Genomic DNA, 19,374 nt, shown 5'->3' with positions numbered 1-19,374 from the left:
CGCGTATAAATTCGCAGCATCTGCCACTGCAATGTGCCTGCCAGGTGAGTGCCGTTACACGCGGCTAACTGTATCGCACAGGTGATACCGGGCTGTTGTTGCGCGCAGCTTGGTTGGGCTTCCGTGGTTGGAGCGACACGCGGTGCGTTCTATTTCAATCTCTATTGTTTTATGCCTGTGGGCGGAAATGTAAGTGTGTTGATTCCTAGTGTTGGTTGTTACAGCGGTACATGGGTGTTGGTGCGGTAAGTAGACCTAAATACTTGTTTGTTATGGCGGCACGCGGGTGTTGTTACGCGGTAAGTGGGCGTTTCGACGGCACGCGGGTTTTGGTGCAGTGAGTAGGCCCAAGTAGTTCTAATGTAGAGCACTTTGTACGTGTTGTACCGCTGTAATATAATATGTTGACATAATTTGGAATACTTTGAGAGTTATGAAACCGATCCGAATGAATCGGTTTCGGTCTGTTTAGGACGGTCTGTGCCTACGTGCTACAAGTGCATAATAAATTTTGCAGGAAGTTATATGAGCTTCATAACCTGTAAAATGTTTCCAGAGTTTATAACTGATTATGCCAGTTGGCAACTCTGCAATCTGACTCAGGATTACAATGCAATGTATTGCTTGGTGAAAAAATTGCACAAGTTACGTGGGATTACACCTTTATAATCTCTTTGGAGAAAATTCCCGGTTTTGCTGATGGAGATGCGGCGATACCTGCACGCCGGGCCGGCCGTCGCGAACAGCCGCTGCGACTTGGCTGCGATGGTTCTTTTTGCACAGGCTCCCGGTCAAGTAACTGCCAACTGACAACATAAATATGCCCTTGAACCTCCCCGGCATCCTTGCTCTTCTACATCTTCTCATCAATCCGCGGCTTGTGATACCATCCATAGCCGTTAAAGGTGAAAGGCCTGTCTTTCCAGAGGGGTTAGGCCATCTAACCTCTCGATGCCATGCAGTAAGATATCCGCCAACTTGATTTTCCTGAGCTACGCAGAGTCGGCTACCGTGGTGTAGTCTTTGACAAGGATAACTGTCTGGTATGTGCTATCGTACAAGCGGAGGGGTTTGAGCTTATCCAGTCGCAGACCATACCGCATCAGGATGCATTGATACCAGCGCTGAAGGTGAGTACCCAAATGATTTTTGTGAGGACATCCAGTCGGTTGATGAACACCATTCTTGTGCCTCAGCAAGCGTGGGATGAGTGCCGGGAGACCTTTGGAGATAAAAACGTGTTAATTGTGAGCAATACCGCTGGATCGCATCTGGATGGAGGAGATATTCAGGTGGGTAGTCAAATCTCGAGCATCCCTTCATTTTGACACCCACACGCGACCTTGTCAGGCTGAGTCTGTAGCCCATCATCTCTCTGTCGCAGTACTCCGGCACTCGTCCTTCAAGCCCTCATATTCCTGCATAACATCCATACGGGCTTATTTCGCTTCCCTCCCAACTCCTGTTGCAGATAATGAGCTGGTCATAGTCGGGGACCGCATTTTCACAGACATCGTCATGGCCAATCGGATGGCTCGAAGGTTTGTGCCAAGGCCAAGCGTTCACGAGAAGGAGTTTCAAGAGGAGAAGACGGTCACCCGGAGAACGGGCCCGTTGGCAGTTTGGACGGAGAATGTTTGGCAGAGGGACAACACCTTACTTCGGTGGATGGAGAAAGGTGTCATGCGTGGCATGGAGCGGTGGTTTGTTAACCCTCGCGATCTCACTGCAAGGGAAGAACTGAGAAGGAGATTTGTGAAGGATTTACCGGTATCGGAGCTCAGTGCCACAACCGAGGGGTGGCTGCACAAGCTGTGGACTACGTTCCGCAAATAGTGTGCGGTGATCACAGCAACGCTTGTGTGAATTTTCACGGCAAAAACATAGCAGAATTTGTTAGTTACATCCCGACTGCTGCTGAGAAATGTTGTGTCACTTGCAAGGAATAATTCAGGTCAATGCCGATCTCCGTAGAAGAAATCGTGGACCCGGAGACCAAGCTGCTACGCGTCGCGGCAGATCACGTGTGTTACGCCACGCTCAGCGGCGGCTCACCGTGTCAGTTACTCTCCACCATCTCCGTGTCGTCTCTGCAGCTCCATTAAGGCCAACTGGAGGGTCAGACGGCTCAGTCTTGGCCGTTACCATGCTATTTGTAGCGGGGACCTTCAGGGCGAGGGTTCTCGTCTTGCCTATCCGCCCTTCCTCTTTGCTAAGGCTTAATTTATCGGCGTGCAAGTCCGACCGGTTCAGAGTTGCAAGCAGATTCCTGGCGACCCAGTCAACCCCGACCCCTCCTTCCACTCCTCATTCTTCAAATACAACTCAAGATGCACATCCGCAGTCAACAATAGAACGCTCAAGACCGCTGCCGGTGAAACCAAAGTCTTCATTATTATCACGTCTCTTCCCCTCGTTTATCTCAGGCGCCGCTGGTAACGCTTCGTCTTTCAGCAAGATTGTCGCGCTTGCGAAGCCGGAACGCAAACCGCTTGGAATTGCTGTTGGTCTCTTGGTTGTGTCTTCTTCAATATCCTTGAGTGTGCCCTTCACGGTCGGAAAGCTCATAGATTTCTTCACGTCCACGGAACCCGTAGGTGGTGGTTCGGTGTCATCGGAAGCGTGTTCTGAACGTTATATGTAGCAAATACCGCTAAGCCTCTCGTTGTGGCAAGCTTCTGCGCTACTACTGTTACTCTTTACCACCGGTGCCGTGGCTAACGCTGGACGTGCCATGCTAATGCGTTTGTCGGGTACGTCGTTAAGTTTGGAATGTCGCCTCATGTAAGGGTAACTTAACGACGTCCGTTTGAAGGTCAGCGGATAGTGGCTCGTTTGCGCGAGCGGATGTACGGTGCAGCTCTCCGGCAAGAAGTGGAATTCGTTGAACGTGGCGAAGGGGATGTGCTCAGCAGACTTAGCTTGGATTCCAGTATTGTGGGTGAAAGGTATGCATCAGATGTTGCTATTAGGCAGTTTGGGCACCACCATTTTCCCGCCGTCAAAAAGTGGCCCCAAATTCCCGATTTCGGTGGTGGGCTACTGTCCAAAATTACGTCGACTGCGGCGGAAATTGTCGAAAAGTGGCCGTGCCCGAACTGCCTATTCTTACTCTCCCATTTTTTGTTTTCGATATGTCCAAAAGATGGCCAGGCAAGGGTGCCATCTTTATTTGCTGCCGCAAATCAACAGAAGCTCCTGCGAAGAAGTGTTCTTCGTCATGAATTGTACCGCGCGCTTCGCTTGCATCTGTAATAGACTTCTACGGAAAACATGGTGACTGAGTTGATGACTTAGCTTGACAAACAACTTGTCGGACGGCCTACGTTCTGTGATCATGGCTTCAGCTGGTCGTAAGTAATTACTCGTGATGAGTACTCGGAATCTTGCTCACAACCATTACATCAGTTGGTGCTATGTTCTACATCTCACCCACATTAACGTTATTGATGCTCACGGTTGTTCCTCCTGTCTCGCTTGGTGTCGTACGTTGTTGTACTGGTTACGGTCGAAGACAATCTCAAACGGCTCTGCAGGTGTTCTACGGTCGATATCTCAAGCGATTGTCGAACAAGACTCAAGAAGCTCTGGGCGACATGACCAAGGTCTGTTTATTTGCATTGTGTTTGCATTGCTACTCAATATCGGTCTGCTTGTCTTGACTACCTAGGTTGCGCAAGAATCCCTCTCTGCAATGCGTACAGTTCAAGCGTTCAACGCGCACCCTCATGAAGAACGGAAATTTCACGAGAAAGTTGGCAATGTGCTTTCTCTTGCACGAAAGGAGGCAATCGCCAGCGGAATCTTCTTCGGTAGTACAGGGTGGAGTGGTAATGTTACTCTTCTGGCTCTTCTCGGTTATGGTTAGTCAGCTTCAATGTCTGCGTGCCAGGTGCCCGGTGTATTCCCTACTTTCCCCTCTCACAGAATTTTGTTACTTACCATTGCCGCAGGAGGATCTCTAGTTACTCAGGGAGCAATCACTGTTGGAGACTTGACCAGTCTGCTGTTGTACACAGTATATGTTGGAAGTGGTCTACAGATGCTAACGTAAGGCAGATAGTTAGCTCAAGATTATTTTGCTAATTCTTCATATCTTCAGCTCGTTCTTCGTATGTACTCGTTATCCTGTTGTCGACGACATGGTCACTGAAGTTGCAGTACTCTTTACCATCTCTTAGTCGTCCATTATGCGGGGCGTCGGTGCCGGTGTCCGCATCTTCGAGTTGCTGGATCGCAAGCCAGCAATTCCTCCAGATACAGGTATTATAGTAGATCACTCGCGCCGCGGTCCTGTTCGATTTGAAGATGTCTGCTTCGAGTATCCGAGCCGACCAGGGGTACAGATCTTGAAAGATTTACATTTAGAGGTGAATGTCGGTGAGAGCGTCGCGATCGTGTAGGTATTCTGTTTGTTGTCGAGGGGCTACTTCCCTGTGATAACATTTCTTCTCAGCGGAAAGAGTGGAAGTGGCAAATCGTCCATCAATGCTTTATTGATGAGGTATTATGACCCCGTCAGGGGCAGAGTTACTTTTGATGGGCAAGGCAGGTCTGCCATGGTACTCTTCTGAATGTGTGCTGATATGGTCAGTCTAGACATCCGAGAGTTTAAGCCTTCCTCGTGGCGTAATTTGATCGGCGTTGTCCCTCAGGCTAGTGGTGCCGCCGTGCTGATTCTGCGAACATAACTCAAGACTCCCTTTTTTTAGGACCCCGTGTTGTTCACAGGAACAATTGCGTCGAACATAGCCTATGGTAACGAGTCAGCTACTCGCGAGCAGATTGAAGCTGCGGCTCGTGAGGCCAACTGTGAATTCGTGTGGGGAATGCCGCATGGTTTCGATACAGAAAGTAGGTGGCATCGTGTTGCGTTAACTTGACACTCACCTGGAACATTAGTCGGGCGATTGAGTCTCAGTGGTGGCCAGAGACAGCGCCTAGCCATCGCCCGAGCCTTGTTGAAGAAGCCTGCGATCTTGGCCCTTGACGAAGCCACTAGTTCCCTAGATGCAACATCCGAACATCGGGTGAACATTGACGATTCTGGCCTTTATTACCCCTTCACTGACACCTTGGACCTGGCAGGTCAACGACGCGATTGACAAAATTCTTAGGTCGAGACAGACAACATGCCTTATCGTCGCGCATCGCCTTTCGACGATTGCGCGGGCAGAGAAAATCGTTGTATTAGAAGGTTCGCCTTGTTCCGCTAAGTTTGTGAAGCCGGGTGACCGATGGTCGTGGCTTACTCTTCCAGATGGACACATCAGTGAGGCGGGAACATTTCGCCAACTGGTACGTTTCAAATGTATCATTCTCTGCAACGAGCAATGCTGATAATGTCCATCTAGGTCAACAACGAGAACTCAAGGTTCCGGGAGCTCGTGGCTGCCCAGCTCAACGCCGCCGCCGGTGAATCTACCTTATCCAGCTCAGCAAAGCCAACACCGACAATTACAATAAATTCACACACCCCCTCCCCACCGCCTCGACCCGAGGCACAGCTGTAGCTCAAAATGTGATCGCAACGAAGTATTCCACTGCTGAAGGGCTACCTGGAGTCTCGGACATCATTATAGAATCTCATCAGTCTGTATTCAACGACTTATCCGCATAATGTTGTATTTAGGCACAAGCAGGCTCTCTACTCATGAGCTATTTAATGTGATACGGTAGACCTGGGCCTCATGACGAGCATAGTGGAAATCGCCTGCGTGTTCGCCTACATACACGACAGGCAACGGTGGCTTACCAACAGCCGCAACAGACAGATAGCAGAGAGGGAAGTGTCTTAAAAGCCTCTTTCTGACCTTCTAGATGCGCACTCGACAAAGAGTTTTTCTGACAACAGGATGTGTTCGGCCTGAGACCCCAGCGTGACAGGCTGGTTGCCTTACATGGAAGATGATCGGAGGATAGTAAATCTGTCCGTTTAACTGCAATGACTTGTAGTTATTCCATCTCTGCAATCCACCTCCATTGATAGATTGTCCGAGGCCATTGCCCGTCGTGATACAAGACGTCAAATCGATCTCTTCTCAGGGTCACGATGCACACACAGCACGATGCACACACATGATGCACTTTCGGTACACAAAGACGCGCGCATATTGCTTCAGCCCACTCACCATCCACATACCACTCTGCATATCAGTGGGAACCATCATGATTCACGCATCACAAGCCTCGATGTCACCCACTGTGACGCAATCCCCGCAATCAATGCACGAGGGCGGTATGCCCACCTCGCAGACCGTCCCGGAGGCTACAGCTGTCGCGGAGATTATCCGGTCTATGAAAGGATCTTTGGATGAGCTGAGCGTTTGTCATTTCCGCGTGCATCAGTCTCCTGTATTCTGATTGGGGAACCTATGTCCGCTTCATCTTCAGAAAACGTTCGACGTATTGGCAGGACAGACTGCCGATGGGCAGAGACCACGCGCAGAACGGCGGGCTGTACCAGGAATCGCCGAGTGGGTCGCACCACAGATATTCCTAGTCGTATGAAGGAATACTGAGTTTTGCTTCAATGCCAGTTTTCAGGAACAGATGAAAGCCTCAGACCAGAGACAGGAAGAGCAAATTGAGGAGATCCAGCGTGAGGCGCCGGGCAGGTATTAGAATCTGATATATTCCATCTGCTGAACCTTCTTACAGGGCTCTTCGACGATGTATTGAAAACCGATGTCGTCGAGCATCTCCAGACCGCGAGTGAGTGATCATAGACCGTATATGCTTGAAAGTCCTCCAGTAAGCTGCCGAACCAGTCGCAAAAGAGCTGTCGCAACAAATAGACAAGGCGGTGGAAGAGCAGGTCTCTCTGCTGCTCCCACAGTATATACCTCAAGACCTTGTGAACGAGATTGTCTGTCATAGGCGACAGCTGGAGGAGCTGGAGCGACAGCTGCACAACTCGTGGGTACCGTGTTGTATTCGTCATCGAGTTGAGCTGAGGCAAGAATCTAGGGAGAGCCGGCATGGCAATTCCATGCTGAGTACGGAGCGAATGAGCGATCCATTGCACACCATTTTGAAGCCGAATGGAGAAGTGAGCGATTTCTTCCCGAAAGACCTCGAAGGATTATTCTACATGGATGGTCAGTGTTTGAAAATGCGCTTTCGGTGCTCACCTGAGATATATTATTTTGTCGGCATGACACAGCGGAGACTGCGAAAGTACTGATGGAGGAGTACGATATCGCTGAAGAAGTGTCCACATCACGGGAGCGCAATGTAAACTCCCTCATGCGGTTCTGCGGGGTGACATATCAGATGGTGCGCACACAATGTCATCTGTTTTGAGTCGTCGCCGATTCTGATAGTATATGAAGACTGTTCGTGCTGGTGGTCAGACACCAAAACTTTCGGTAATCACATAACGGACGGGACTGGATCCGAACATGTCATCGGGTATACGACAACGCGCAGTTGTTCAGGTGCTGTACAACCGCGAGAGTCGTGCAACCGAGACATTGTCGTGATCCGGAGAACATTTCGTACCTGTACTACGTAGTCACGGAAGGTTGCTGAGCATGCACGGATGGAACTGCAGAGAATGTGTTCTTGTACATTGTACAACGTACATGTACATACTATGATCGATGAAGGATATCCGTAATCTATGAATACGAGCTACATCAGTAGCTGAAGTCCGAACTGAGCAAAATACACCTTCGTAGGTTTCACTTTCCCCCACCCATCAACTCGCTGACAATTCGCACAACCACTCCAACAGCCTCTCTGACCTTCTCTCTATCCGCTTCTCGCACTCGTACCATTATCCGACCCTCGAATTTGTCCGGATGAAAACGTAGCATGGTCTCACGAAGCCTGTCCTTGCGTCTCTTGACAGTTTCGGCATCTACTTCTTGGTCACGCCCTTCAGCGGGTACCAAGAACGTCGAAATTGCCTGCAGTGACAGGTCTGCAACAGACATCGCGTCTCCTGTCTTCATGACGGGCCACGGAACGTCCGAGAACCCGATTTGCTGGTGCAGTGGTTCACCCGCTTCAAGCAGCTTTTTCCACTGAGCATTGTACTGCTCCCTCGCCTCTGCCTCGCGCTTGCGGTCTCTACCTCTCTTCCGTCGCATTCTGTCTTCTTCCGCTGCCTTCTCCAGCCTAGAAGTTTCTTCTCTGATAGCCTCTTCATATGCTCGACGAGCAGCCTTCTCGGCCTCCTTGCGAGTTTGTTCTGCATGGTCTGCAGCATGCTGTTTCCTAGTTATTGAACAATCACCATCAGGTCGATGAATGCTTTGCCAATCCGGCATACGTACCTCCACATCCCCGCCCTGATCCACTCCGCGTAGTCCTCATCCTCCATCATCTGTGGGTTTATGTCTGCGTCGTCATCCATCCGGTCCATGCCTCCGCCTCGCCACCTCCTGGGTACATGCGCATACGCGTTTAAGCGCGACTCGACCGCGTCCAAGCGCTCGTCATCTTCCAATGCCCCCCACATCTTCTCCCGGAAGCGCTCCTCCTGCATCTGCGCGTAGATGTGGTCGTAATCCGGCTTGCGCGCGCGGTGGCTGGAGGAAACAGAAGGGGGTGGAGGGGGACCGTACTCTTCTTCGGTGTCAAAACCATACTCGTCGTGTGCTTGTTTGTGTGTGGTCCCGGTATGCGAATGAGAGGAATCTGCTCGCCGCCGTTTCGCCCGGCCATCCTCGTCGCTGGAGTATTCGTTAGGACGCCTCTTCTTCGCTGCCCTCCGTGCCGCTTTCTGAGCCTTTCGCCACTCATGTTCTGCTTCTTCTGCTGGCGTCGGCTTCAGGTGTAGCTTGCTCGAAGGCATGGCGAGTGCTAAAGGCAATGTAAAACGGTGTTGTCAGTTTGAGACCGTGACGTGACGCGTGCAATCCTACTTTCCTATTTTGGACCCCATTCCTCAGCGATAAAAAAGATCTTATCTTATCTCGCCTCAGTTCAAAGGGATCGTGTCTGCTCGAGTGCTCTCCAGCGAATCATTGCCTGTGATCCAGCTGAGGAACTCTAACCTGCCACTCGCTCGTGCGAGGCCTATGGATGCGAGTCCGGATCGATTTCTCGACCAATGTTCGCACCCTGTGTCCCAGATCAGTCGATGGCACGATAGAGTTATCGGCGTAAGCCTCGTCCATATGCTCATCATATGTTTTTCGATCATGTCTGGAATTCGAAGAGGCACCCTTGCGAGCGTCGTAACCACCAGATTCTGCGTTTCTCCCTCCTACCATTTCCACCAACATGTCTGCTCCCAACGGCTTGATCTGTTTCACCAATTGTCTGCTGCCCCACGAAGATGGCAGCTTGGAAGAGAAAGATTTGTGGATTGACGAGCGCCGCGGTGTGATTCTCGATGCACAGGTGAGTTTGAACTTGACTTTAGTTCATGTAATGGAGTTCTTTAAAGTAATCTGGTGGTGTTAGCGTACGTTCTTCCTCCGCAAGGAAAGACCGGACAGAATAATTGACCTTGGCGGAAACATCCTGAGGTGCGTTGGCTCTGAATGATGCTTGGTCGCAGTGCCTGGAATAGAAGGCTGCCTGTTGATGTCACTCGCCATCGTCCCTGTTAAAACTGACATGCTTTATGTCGTAGTCCTGGTTTCATGGACATTCAGATCAATGGAGCTTATGGATTCGATTTCTCAGTCTACGAAGGAGATGACGACGCCTACCGTCAAGGGATGAGGACGGTTGCCGAGAAAATTGTCGAGACTGGTGTCACTTCGTGCGTATTACCGAGTACTTTCCTCCAGCAAAATTGGATTTGAACGCTTCACAGTTTGGTTCCCACAATTATCGTAAGCACCTCAATGTTTCTGTACCTTCTTTTGAGACTCATTTTGTCCCGCATTTAGACGCAAGAGAAGTCACTTTATCCCAAGATCCTGCAGCTTCTACGTCCGTTTACCGCTTCGAAATGCGCGACCCTCCTTGGATGGCATGCAGAAGGGCCCTTCATCCAGCTCGCGAAGCGCGGTGCCCATGCCCCCCAATTCCTGATGGCTGCGTCGGAGGAACTGAAGTCATTCGAGGACGTCTATGGCGCAGATAACCTCGCCGACAAGGAAGACTGGCTCATGACCGGAGAAGGCTCTTCCGATAGCATCGGCGTGCGCATTATTACGGCCGCTCCAGAAATCGCGGGCGTCATTCCTGCCATGGAAGAAGTGGTGAAGCGGGGCGTGATTTTCTCCATCGGACACAGGTACGCCACGCTTCCTGGAATACTCTGAGCATACTGATTGTGGCTGCCGTTTTGCAGTACTGCAACTACTGACGTCGCGACGGAAGCCGTGCGGTCAGGTGCACGCCTCATTACACACCTTTTCAACGCCATGCCGCAGCTGCACCATCGTGACCCCTCAATCATCGGGCTTCTGGCAGCGTCTCCGCACATTTCGTACCCGGGTTCCGCTGTGGAGAGGGCGAGGAATTCGCCCCTCCAGCGTACTGAGTCGTTGTTGAAGCAGGTCGCCCTCTCCAACGCGCTTCACGAGGGCCCCAAGGCCGCCTCAGAAGCGTTCGACGACACCGAGACACCCCCGGAGACACCTGTCGTCCATAATCACACCGAGACGGATTTGCACCTTGTGAAGGGGAAAGTCACCGACCTTGCGTTCGAGAGGCCGTTCTATGAGCTGATCGTCGATGGTATCCACTCTCATCCTAATTCTGTTCGGGTACGTTCCATGAAGCTCGATTGCGACATGTATGGTGCTAATTCGCACTGCAGCTCGCACATTCCACCTTCCCCGAAGGCTGCATCTTAATCACGGATGGTATGAATGTGGTAACTTGTGAAGCACCAAGTCTGACATGTTTCCTCAGCCATGAAGATTCTCGACCCGCATCTGAAAGATGGCGTCCACGAATGGCGCGATGGAAAGCGCTTCGTGAAGGAGGGTGACAAGCTGTACTTGGAAGGGACAGACACGCTTGCAGGCAGGTGAGCTGCGCATCTCACGCGCTGCATCGTATCGGGCCAGCTGACCCGGCGTCTGCGCCAGTGTGGTCACGCTTGACAAGTGCGTCCGGAACTTCTCGCGGTTCACGGGCAGTTCGCTGGGCGAAGCTATCAAATGTGTCACATACAACCCCGCGAAGTAAGTCTCGGGGTGCAAATTTTGGCTGCGCTGTGCTCATATCTTCGCAGATGTCTGGGTCTCGAGAACAAGAAGGGCACGCTGCGCCCCGGTGCGGACGCCGACCTCGTCGTGTTGGATCGCAAGGGCAACGTGTTGAGCACATGGGTCAAGGGTCAGGAAGCTTGGAAGAAGAATTAGGATGGCCGTGGCACTTCCATGAACAGATAGAATGCATGATTGATATCAGACGCATGTAGAGCAGCAGTGTGATATTTGTAGAAATACCAGAATTAGACTCTCGCGGGTAATAGTATGTTATGCAGAATATTGTGCTGCCAGCCTGAGTCCACTCCGTATAACGGTCACTGCAATTGCAATATTGTGATCTGGACGCGAGTCGAAGACCGATAGATGTTTGGGCAGGAGCCAATCAGATGCGGGAGATCAGGCATGAGAGACGTAAAACGAAGCCCGATGATCATCGTCGCTCGCTCAGCTCAGCCACCCGTACGACGTCGAGCTCGACGGTCGGGAGGACTGGGAGCGATGACCAAGACACTCACCAAGCCGCTCGGGGCCGCATACACCGCCAGACTACCAAATCGCAGCGTGGGAAGGGATGACCAGGACCCGGTCATCCGCAATTATAGTCTCGTCCAATTTCACCGCACTGCACTTCCCCCCCTTCCTTCCTTTTCTCCCTCGCAGCCGCAGACATGGCGACAGACTCTCCTTCGCCGTTCACCGACCCCCCAAATTACCAGTTCCCCACTCATCGTCTGCACCGCGTCTTGCGCAACCCAGACAAGCAGCCAATCGTCCTGGTCGCGTGCGGCTCCTTCAGCCCCGTAACCTACCTCCACCTGCGCATGTTCGAGATGGCCATGGACTACATCCGACAAAACACTGATTACGAGATCGTGGGTGGCTACCTCAGTCCCGTCAGCGACATGTACAAAAAGCCGGGCCTCCTTAGTGCATATCACCGGTATGTGCTCCTCTGCAGACTATCACACTAGACGCTGATCGTCAGACGACCCCCGCAGAGTAAATATGTGCACGCTTGCAGCCGAGCAGACCTCCTCCTGGCTCATGGTCGACCCATGGGAGGCCTTTCAGTCCTACCAGCGCACCGCGGTCGTGCTCGACCACTTTGACTACGAGATAAACACCAAGCAGGGCGGGGTCACGACCGCAGACGGCGTGCACAAGCCCGTGAGCGTGATGCTCCTCGCGGGCTCGGACCTCATCGCGACGATGAGCGAGCCGGGCGTGTGGTCGGACGCGGATCTCGACCACATCCTCGGCCGGTACGGCGTGTTCATCATCGAGCGCGCGGGCTCGGACATGGACCAGGCGATCGACAGCCTCTCGCGCTGGCGGCACAACATCCACCTCATCCATCAGCTCATCCAGAACGACGTCTCCTCGACTAAAGTTCGCCTCTTCCTGCGGCGCGGCCTTTCCGTGCGCTACCTGCTGCCAATACCCGTCGTAGACTACATCGAGCAGCACGGGCTATATACCGACGATGGCTCCTCCGCCGCTGAGCGGGAGAAGGAGAAGGGCAAGGAACGCGAGGCCGGGTCGAGCGACAAAGGAAACGTCGCGCTCGCATCGTCCTCATCATCATGATGCACGGACATCATGGATAGCCTTAAAGAATTATAGAGACGGAGAAGTCTTTTTGGCGCGTGTACGATGACATTGCTCTCACGTCTACGTAGATGAGCACTGCATTCCTCTATTAATATTCTGTATGGTATTGGGTTGGGAGACTGAGGAAGATCGTTGTTGTACGTGCTACTCCCCTATCAGTGTATGATAGTCCCCATGCGATGTCTCCCTTTCGCTGCGGATGGTGCAATTCTGAGTTCATGGAGACTTTCCGGATAGGGTAATACCAGTTGTATTCACGTGCATGGGTCTCGTGACCTTTATCGCATGGACGGTGAAACCGGGCCGCCAGGGCGTCTGTATCACTACCGTAACCGCCGAAAGACAGCTTCCAAAGTGTAGTTGCTCCGAAGCTCTCCTGCAGTCTACAGACAGGCTTGACTTTGCTATATGTGCCTGAGATGGGGTGCCGAAACTGTATTATCTACTTTTGCGATTAACAAAGACAAGTAAAGTGTCAATACAGAGACCGTAAGCAAACTATCGGGGATGCGGGGTATAAGAGGAGATGCGAAGACATGATGCGAATGCAGACATAATAGGCCATACCAAGCGAGAGTGCAGACATACGGGCATACGAGGGGGGCATATGTATTATAGTACACTTACCACCGTCGCCCGGGTCAATAATTGAGTAGTTGGTTCCAAAGGAGCGACAGGACACGAGAGTTGCATGCCAAAAAAAATCCGGATCCAGACACCAGCAGGATCATGCGAAACGTCCGTCAGAGACCCGATCAACACACCTCTACCTCCCACTCCCCTCCCTCCCTCCCCGCGCTCGGCATGCTCTTCAGCGCGATCCGTACGCGCCGTCGGCCCGTCGCCGGCGAGCCTTCGCGCGAGAATCCGCTCGAACTGCTGCCGTACTCAAAGTCGAGGCTCGACCCCGAGGTGTCAAACAATGACGGGAACGTCCTCCTCGGTGACGACAGACCAAGTTCGTCCTGTCCATCCAAGGACATTCGACCGAGACCCGTGCTGTACTCTGTGCCGATACCAAGGAACGGACCCAAGCGGTCTTCGCTCGAATCACGCCTCGTTGAAGAAGACGCAGACGACGAATCGCTAGTGCCGAGCATGGCCTGATCCTCCAAGTCCGAAGAAAAAGCCGGAGAATCCGCAAGCGCGGACGCTGGGGGGTGTATGCGAACCCGAATCTTCCCATTTTCCGTGGGGGACGCGTCAAACGAGATGTCCAAACCGCTCAGTCCGAGAGCCTCCGAGTCATTGTCCACAAATTCTAATTTCCGGGCCGGCGAGATGGTGGGGGTCGGAGCCATTGTCGCGACGCGCCCCTTGTCGTCGAAATCAAGGTCTACGTCCATTACCGAGCTGCCCGTGTTTACACCCGATAACCAGTCGTAATCGCCAGGCATATAGTTCTGCAATTCGAATGGGTTCGAGGGAGGAAGTGAGGATGAACCAGCGAGGGGAAAGGTGAACGCGCTGGGAAGGGTGGAAACTCTAGGCATAGACAACAGAGTAGGCAGAGCACACAACAGAACCTTGATGAGCTCCAATCAGCATATGCTCTGAACGCCGCAATCAGATGTCTCACCATGAGTCCAAGACTGGCGCCGGATCTTTCACCCTTATGGACTGATTGCACAGACGCTGAGCGTGCAGGGAGCTGAGGTTCTGAAGACTCCATCTTCACTGAAGAGGCACGTGGAGATGCTTCGTGCGACTCGAACTGCGCCGCAAGATCACGTTCACGCTGCTGCACAGCAGCCAACTGGTTCCGGAGCTGTTCCACTTCGGACTGCAACCCGCCGCGCACGTCTTCCTGCTGCTCTGAGATGCTCGCATTCTGCGTGAGCGCCAGTAACCGCGCGTTCTCCTGCTCGAGTTCGGCAACGCGACTGCAGAGCAGAAACGGGCACGGAGTGAGCCGCGTGTGAAAGTGGATGGTATCCTCGGGAACGGACATACATCTCCATGTTCTCGAACTCTTCCCGCTTCCGCTGCCGGCTGAGAAACGCGGCGGCACGGTTTTTCACAAGGCGTGCTTCGCGCTTGCTGAGGCCCGATACGTCGGGGGGCACGAAGTCCCTCGTCGTAACGCGCTCGCCGCAGGCGCGCGCCTTCTTACTGGAGGCCATGGCGGTGCTTGATGGTCTTTTCGATGGAACGACGTTGGAGTTGATGGAGATGGAGAGGTGCGGTTGTTCCGCAGGAAGGGACACGGTCGAGCCTTCGGGAGAAGGGGTGTACATCACGGTAGGGAAGTCATTGAAGACCTGGTGAGTGGGGAGACAGAGCGCGGGCTCGCAGCCCTCCGGGCTCATGCGAGTCTTGAGCATGCAGGACGCGAGTATAGGGGACTCAGTGCCGGAGCTGGGCGGCGAAGGGGGAAAGGTATGGTGGGAATGGGTAAGTGAGAAAGAGTCGGCTACCGAGTGGTGGTCCCAGGGCGCAAAGTCTGAGAGAGGGGAGGACAGGGGCGCGTCGCTGGAGATGATGGCGGACATGTTGAGGACCGGGAGGTGTCTAGACATTTTGGTGAATTAGGAGAAGGTAGTACGAATTACGGTAGGGATTGAGCGTGCGGTGGTGGTGGTGGTGGTGGTGGTGGACGGAAGGGATCAAAAAAGTTCGGATAGGTGAGAGAGGCCCGGGCTTATATCGCTAGGATCCCCGCCAAATCCATTCATAGACCCGCGACGTAGCCGACCAATCAACCCAACTGATGTTCCACCCAAAGTTCCACCCCTGCCCCTTCCTCATCTATCATTTTTTTAGTTCCTGCCAGCTCCCATGTACCCCCCCTTACCACCCCACCTTCTGTCACCCACACGCCCTCTCCCTGCTGCAGACTTCCGGGTTCATGCCATTTCCATAACACTGTAAACTCTATCCGAGTAAGCTTCTATGCGTCACGCTGACTGCCTGCGCAAGTACTGTCCGGTCACCACGTACTGCGGCTCCCAGCCCGATATGTCAACTCTGCAGCCCGGACGAGGTCGGAGGGCGTGTACCAATATCCCAGAGCATATCCTCATTCTGATTACGCGGGCGGTAATTAACTCACACTTAAGACGCCATTCCCCTCCGAGGACAAAGGGAATGTTTAGCTGGCGTTCACGCCGCTCTCCCCGCTCGAGCAGAGTCAGACAGTCTTTGTGTCCTCCCTCTCTCTGCTCCGACTCGGGTCCTTGCTCTGGCCGCATCTAAACAGGTACGCCGATCGTTTCCCCTCTATCGTAGTCTGGCGCGTTCCGTCCATCACGAGTGCGTCCTCCTCTGGGGCTCCGCTCGCACTCGTGAACATCTATCTTCTGCTGCGGGCGGCGTCGAACCTCGGTCCTACACTTTGTTCTTGCCCTGACATCACAGGAATGTCTACGAACGTGCACGAAAACTTTCCTGGTACCTCACCGTGCGGTAACGGTAACGTTCCTCGATTGAATGGAACGGTTCTGGAAGGCTGACTGACGTGAGTTGCCGGGGTACACCATGTAAATTTCTCATGTCTTGTTGCGACTAACATCATGTCGATATTCTGCGAGCTTCCTAGCATTTGGCCAATCATACGTGATTTTGCAGTGACCGTGGCAAGATACTGACGGTTGGCTCTTACGCCTTCCTCAATCAGCGATCATGCAGTCCTGATGGGCCACAATCACTACAAGTCCTCGGACTTGTTTCGGCGAGAGCGATTTTTGCTTCCGTCTATCTTATCTAACCAAGTAACCCCTCAAGCCTCAAACTCAAATCTGAGATAACGACAACTTAGGCGCTCGAGGGCCCAGCGCTGCGTGCGCATTGTACGGAATGACAGAAAACCGTGCGCCACCAATTCCCGTCCAAGTGCACTTCGCCGGTCAGGAAGTCGCAATGTCCGCTCCATCTCCGACCATCTCCGGGCTAACACCGTTGGGAGTTCTTGTTTTACAGCACCCACGCACATCGCCTTGGTAGGCAGTATCTCACTGGCAGATTTCCATTGAACAGTGATGCCCTTGAGAGAAGTGGATCAAATACACTGTTCGGACATGGCTCACGGCCAACGCGCAGACCAAGGGTGCAAATGCAAGAGGACTTCTGCCGGCTACATAACTATCTCAATTTACAAAGGTGGAGTGATGGAAAGCTATTGTTTTGTCCAAACTATGGCTCTATCATGTTGCCCTATAGTATGAACTGAAAATGTTCAAGAACGATTGGAACATGTACAGAAACAAATGTATTTCAGTAACATTATGGAATTATGTGGATCTGTTTCACCACTTGGGCAGAATCCATGACCACTACAGGCCATTGAGATGAGCACTGCTTGAACAGGTTCCCACAATGTAAGGTCACTCAAATCAAGTGCTGGAAATCATTTGCATCCTTAAGATCCTCAGATAGATTAGACCAAAATGTGAAAGATGTGCTTGAGATGTTCAAATCTAGAAATGATGAAATATGGCTGAACAAAAGAGTCTCCAATGGATTGGAAACTATGAATTGATTGCCTGAAGAAAAACTTCCATGAGCCCAAGAGAAGGTTTAAGCATAATTGTAAGCTGAGCATCAACTGGCTTCAGATTAGAACAAAATAGAACAGGTGCAAATGAGATTCTTTATTGCAGTGATGACAAGAAGTAAGGAAGGGCAATGAAGACTCAACATGATGTAAGTAATGTATAAAAAAGGAAGAAGAGACAAATAGTAGAATAATTCTATTGAGAAACCCCCAGAAACCCAGAAACTCCAAGAAACCCCGGGTTTCTGAGGCTGCTTACAGAAACCCCTCAATTTGGAAACTTGAGAAGTTTCCCTGCCCAGAGGAAATCTTGGTGCCAGGCAGGCCACCCTCCATTGGCTGCTATCGGTGCTGTCCCAACAATGACAAACCTCTGGTGTTGTTTGTGTGGAAGGCAGGGCAGACTCACTACTGAGGTTCTCATGCCGTTTCATTGAGAAACCTTGCAAGCAAGCAAGGTCTGTTCAAGCTCTTATGTAATTACTTGAAAGGGAGAGGAAGAGGGAGACTTGGCACCCTTTTTTGGTTGATGATTGTCATGTTTATATTTTGCGAGCCATCATGGCAGCAGCCACTTTTAGAAGTATATCTGTCTCATATATCCGAGAGACCAGCGAGAACAATATTTCCTCCATTTCATATACATTCTGAGTTCTCATACCTTCAGTGTGACTTGTTTGATAAGCCCTAATTCTCATAATGAAGTTTCGAAGTTGGGGAGGTCACGCTTCGCTCACTTTTCAGAAATTCTGTACAACTGGTGCCGCATCTCGCTAAGCAAGACACCTACTAGTGATGTAAGTGCCCAGGAGCCCGGCCAGCTGTCAACAGTCTTCCTTTGAGAGAAACTGGGTTGCTGAACAACTCAAGGTGGTTTCTGGGGTTTCCAGGTTTCTCAATAGAATTATCCCAAATAATACACTATGTGTTTGTGGCTAGATCACATGAGCACAGTTGCACAAAGCCCAAGCCAATGACATCAACATAGCCCCCCTTTTAGGGTTCTATTCAGAGGTTTTGACACTTCATCTCTTCAGTTTCTGCATAGCATACAGTCTCTCATGTATCTTCTTCAAAATTGTGTGACCCAACATATGTATCAAATAATTGATTAAGCAGCTTTTTGTCAGGTCAATGAGCTGGAGAGTGTTTAAATAAGACTTTTGTCATTCCATGATGGTTGTGCATGTGACATTATTGAACTAATGCAGAAGTGTGCATGACAAAATAACACTGTGGCTATCTCCCTGTCTCTATGTATAGAGTCTATACTGCTGTAATATGTTTTCTCACTGCTGGACTATATTATTAATTACTTCTACCTCAGTTGTTCTAATTTCTTTGTCAGAAGACTGGTCTCCAGTTTCTCAATCTGCTGGAATCAGTGATACTTCTGACTCACTTCACTACCATGACCAATTCTCTTTAATTATGAACACTACATCAGGAACTCGAGATAGCTCTATAGGCTCCATATGGTAGCGGATGGAGCTCCGGAGTGATGGAAATCCCCCCCATCATATAGAGCAGGCCATCTCCGTGCCATGCCAGATGGAGATCATGTCTCTGCATGGAGCTGGATGGAGACAGCACGTGGCTTGTGAGACATACTCGTGAGCACCAGAGACAGGCTCAAGCTGTTGGATATTCTTGGAAAATACTCATAGAGCATGTAGGAAGAGATATTAATGCTGTCTAGATACATCTGCTTGCTTAGGGCATTTAGCTCTCTCTGTCTATAGCTGGCATCTTCATGCAGAGGTACAATCTCCATCCAGCTCCAAATGGAGCCGAGGAGACCTATCCTCCATATGGAGGAATCTTGATTCCCTGATATAGCAATGGCAGCGCTCCTACATACCAGAGTAGTCACTCCATCTACATCAGCAGAAGATAACACTTTCTTATCTGATAACTTAGCTGACTTAGCTGACCTTTGAGTCTTAAATGAGCCTGTCAGATATAAGCAAAAGACATCAGCCAGCAGAACACCCCAGCTGTCTCACCACTCAGCGACATCCCCACACTGAGATTCTGTCATCACCACACCCACTGCTCGATGGCCACCTGATACTGTACATCTCACTTGACTCACACGTGAATTAATTAAAACATCTGCAGCAAGGAAGCCATCAATTACCA

At 51.4% G+C, this 19,374-nt stretch overlaps 4 protein-coding genes across 4 annotated transcripts; 2 read left to right on the top strand and 2 right to left on the bottom strand.

Annotated features, from left to right (window-relative positions):
* Positions 1–820: 820 nt before the first annotated feature.
* On the top strand, positions 821–5,513 carry SCP_0306080 (ATP-dependent permease MDL1, mitochondrial; the record flags this gene model as incomplete). Its single annotated transcript, XM_027756000.1, has 20 exons — positions 821–930; positions 1,001–1,130; positions 1,197–1,292; positions 1,351–1,835; positions 2,455–2,593; positions 2,645–2,753; positions 2,816–2,948; positions 3,298–3,353; positions 3,409–3,485; positions 3,537–3,605; positions 3,671–3,863; positions 3,954–4,050; positions 4,103–4,112; positions 4,182–4,399; positions 4,457–4,552; positions 4,595–4,662; positions 4,732–4,854; positions 4,903–5,030; positions 5,089–5,298; positions 5,355–5,513. The coding sequence occupies 20 exons, from the start codon at positions 821–823 to the stop codon at positions 5,511–5,513; spliced, it is 2,706 nt and encodes a 901-aa protein (XP_027611801.1).
* A 2,172-nt stretch (positions 5,514–7,685) lies between these two features.
* On the bottom strand, positions 7,686–8,803 carry SCP_0306070 (hypothetical protein; the record flags this gene model as incomplete). The annotated part of the gene is made up of 2 exons (XM_027755999.1): positions 7,686–8,223; positions 8,283–8,803. The coding sequence occupies 2 exons, from the start codon at positions 8,801–8,803 to the stop codon at positions 7,686–7,688; spliced, it is 1,059 nt and encodes a 352-aa protein (XP_027611800.1).
* Positions 8,804–9,234: 431 nt separating this feature from the next.
* SCP_0306060 (carbohydrate esterase family 9 protein) lies at positions 9,235–12,716 on the top strand (the record flags this gene model as incomplete). The annotated part of the gene is made up of 12 exons (XM_027755998.1): positions 9,235–9,354; positions 9,418–9,482; positions 9,590–9,721; positions 9,776–9,794; positions 9,852–10,201; positions 10,259–10,676; positions 10,730–10,775; positions 10,825–10,942; positions 11,004–11,099; positions 11,150–11,253; positions 11,790–12,069; positions 12,128–12,716. 12 exons carry the CDS (start codon positions 9,235–9,237, stop codon positions 12,714–12,716), a joined length of 2,337 nt encoding a protein of 778 aa, XP_027611799.1.
* A 779-nt stretch (positions 12,717–13,495) lies between these two features.
* SCP_0306050 (hypothetical protein) lies at positions 13,496–15,232 on the bottom strand (the record flags this gene model as incomplete). The annotated part of the gene is made up of 3 exons (XM_027755997.1): positions 13,496–14,266; positions 14,320–14,623; positions 14,694–15,232. The coding sequence occupies 3 exons, from the start codon at positions 15,230–15,232 to the stop codon at positions 13,496–13,498; spliced, it is 1,614 nt and encodes a 537-aa protein (XP_027611798.1).
* Positions 15,233–19,374: the final 4,142 nt, after the last annotated feature.

Source organism: Sparassis crispa (assembly GCF_003851025.1).
Source record: "Sparassis crispa DNA, contig_000002F, whole genome shotgun sequence".
Taxonomy (NCBI): domain Eukaryota; kingdom Fungi; phylum Basidiomycota; class Agaricomycetes; order Polyporales; family Sparassidaceae; genus Sparassis; species Sparassis crispa.
This window is presented reverse-complemented; position numbering and strand designations above follow the sequence as displayed.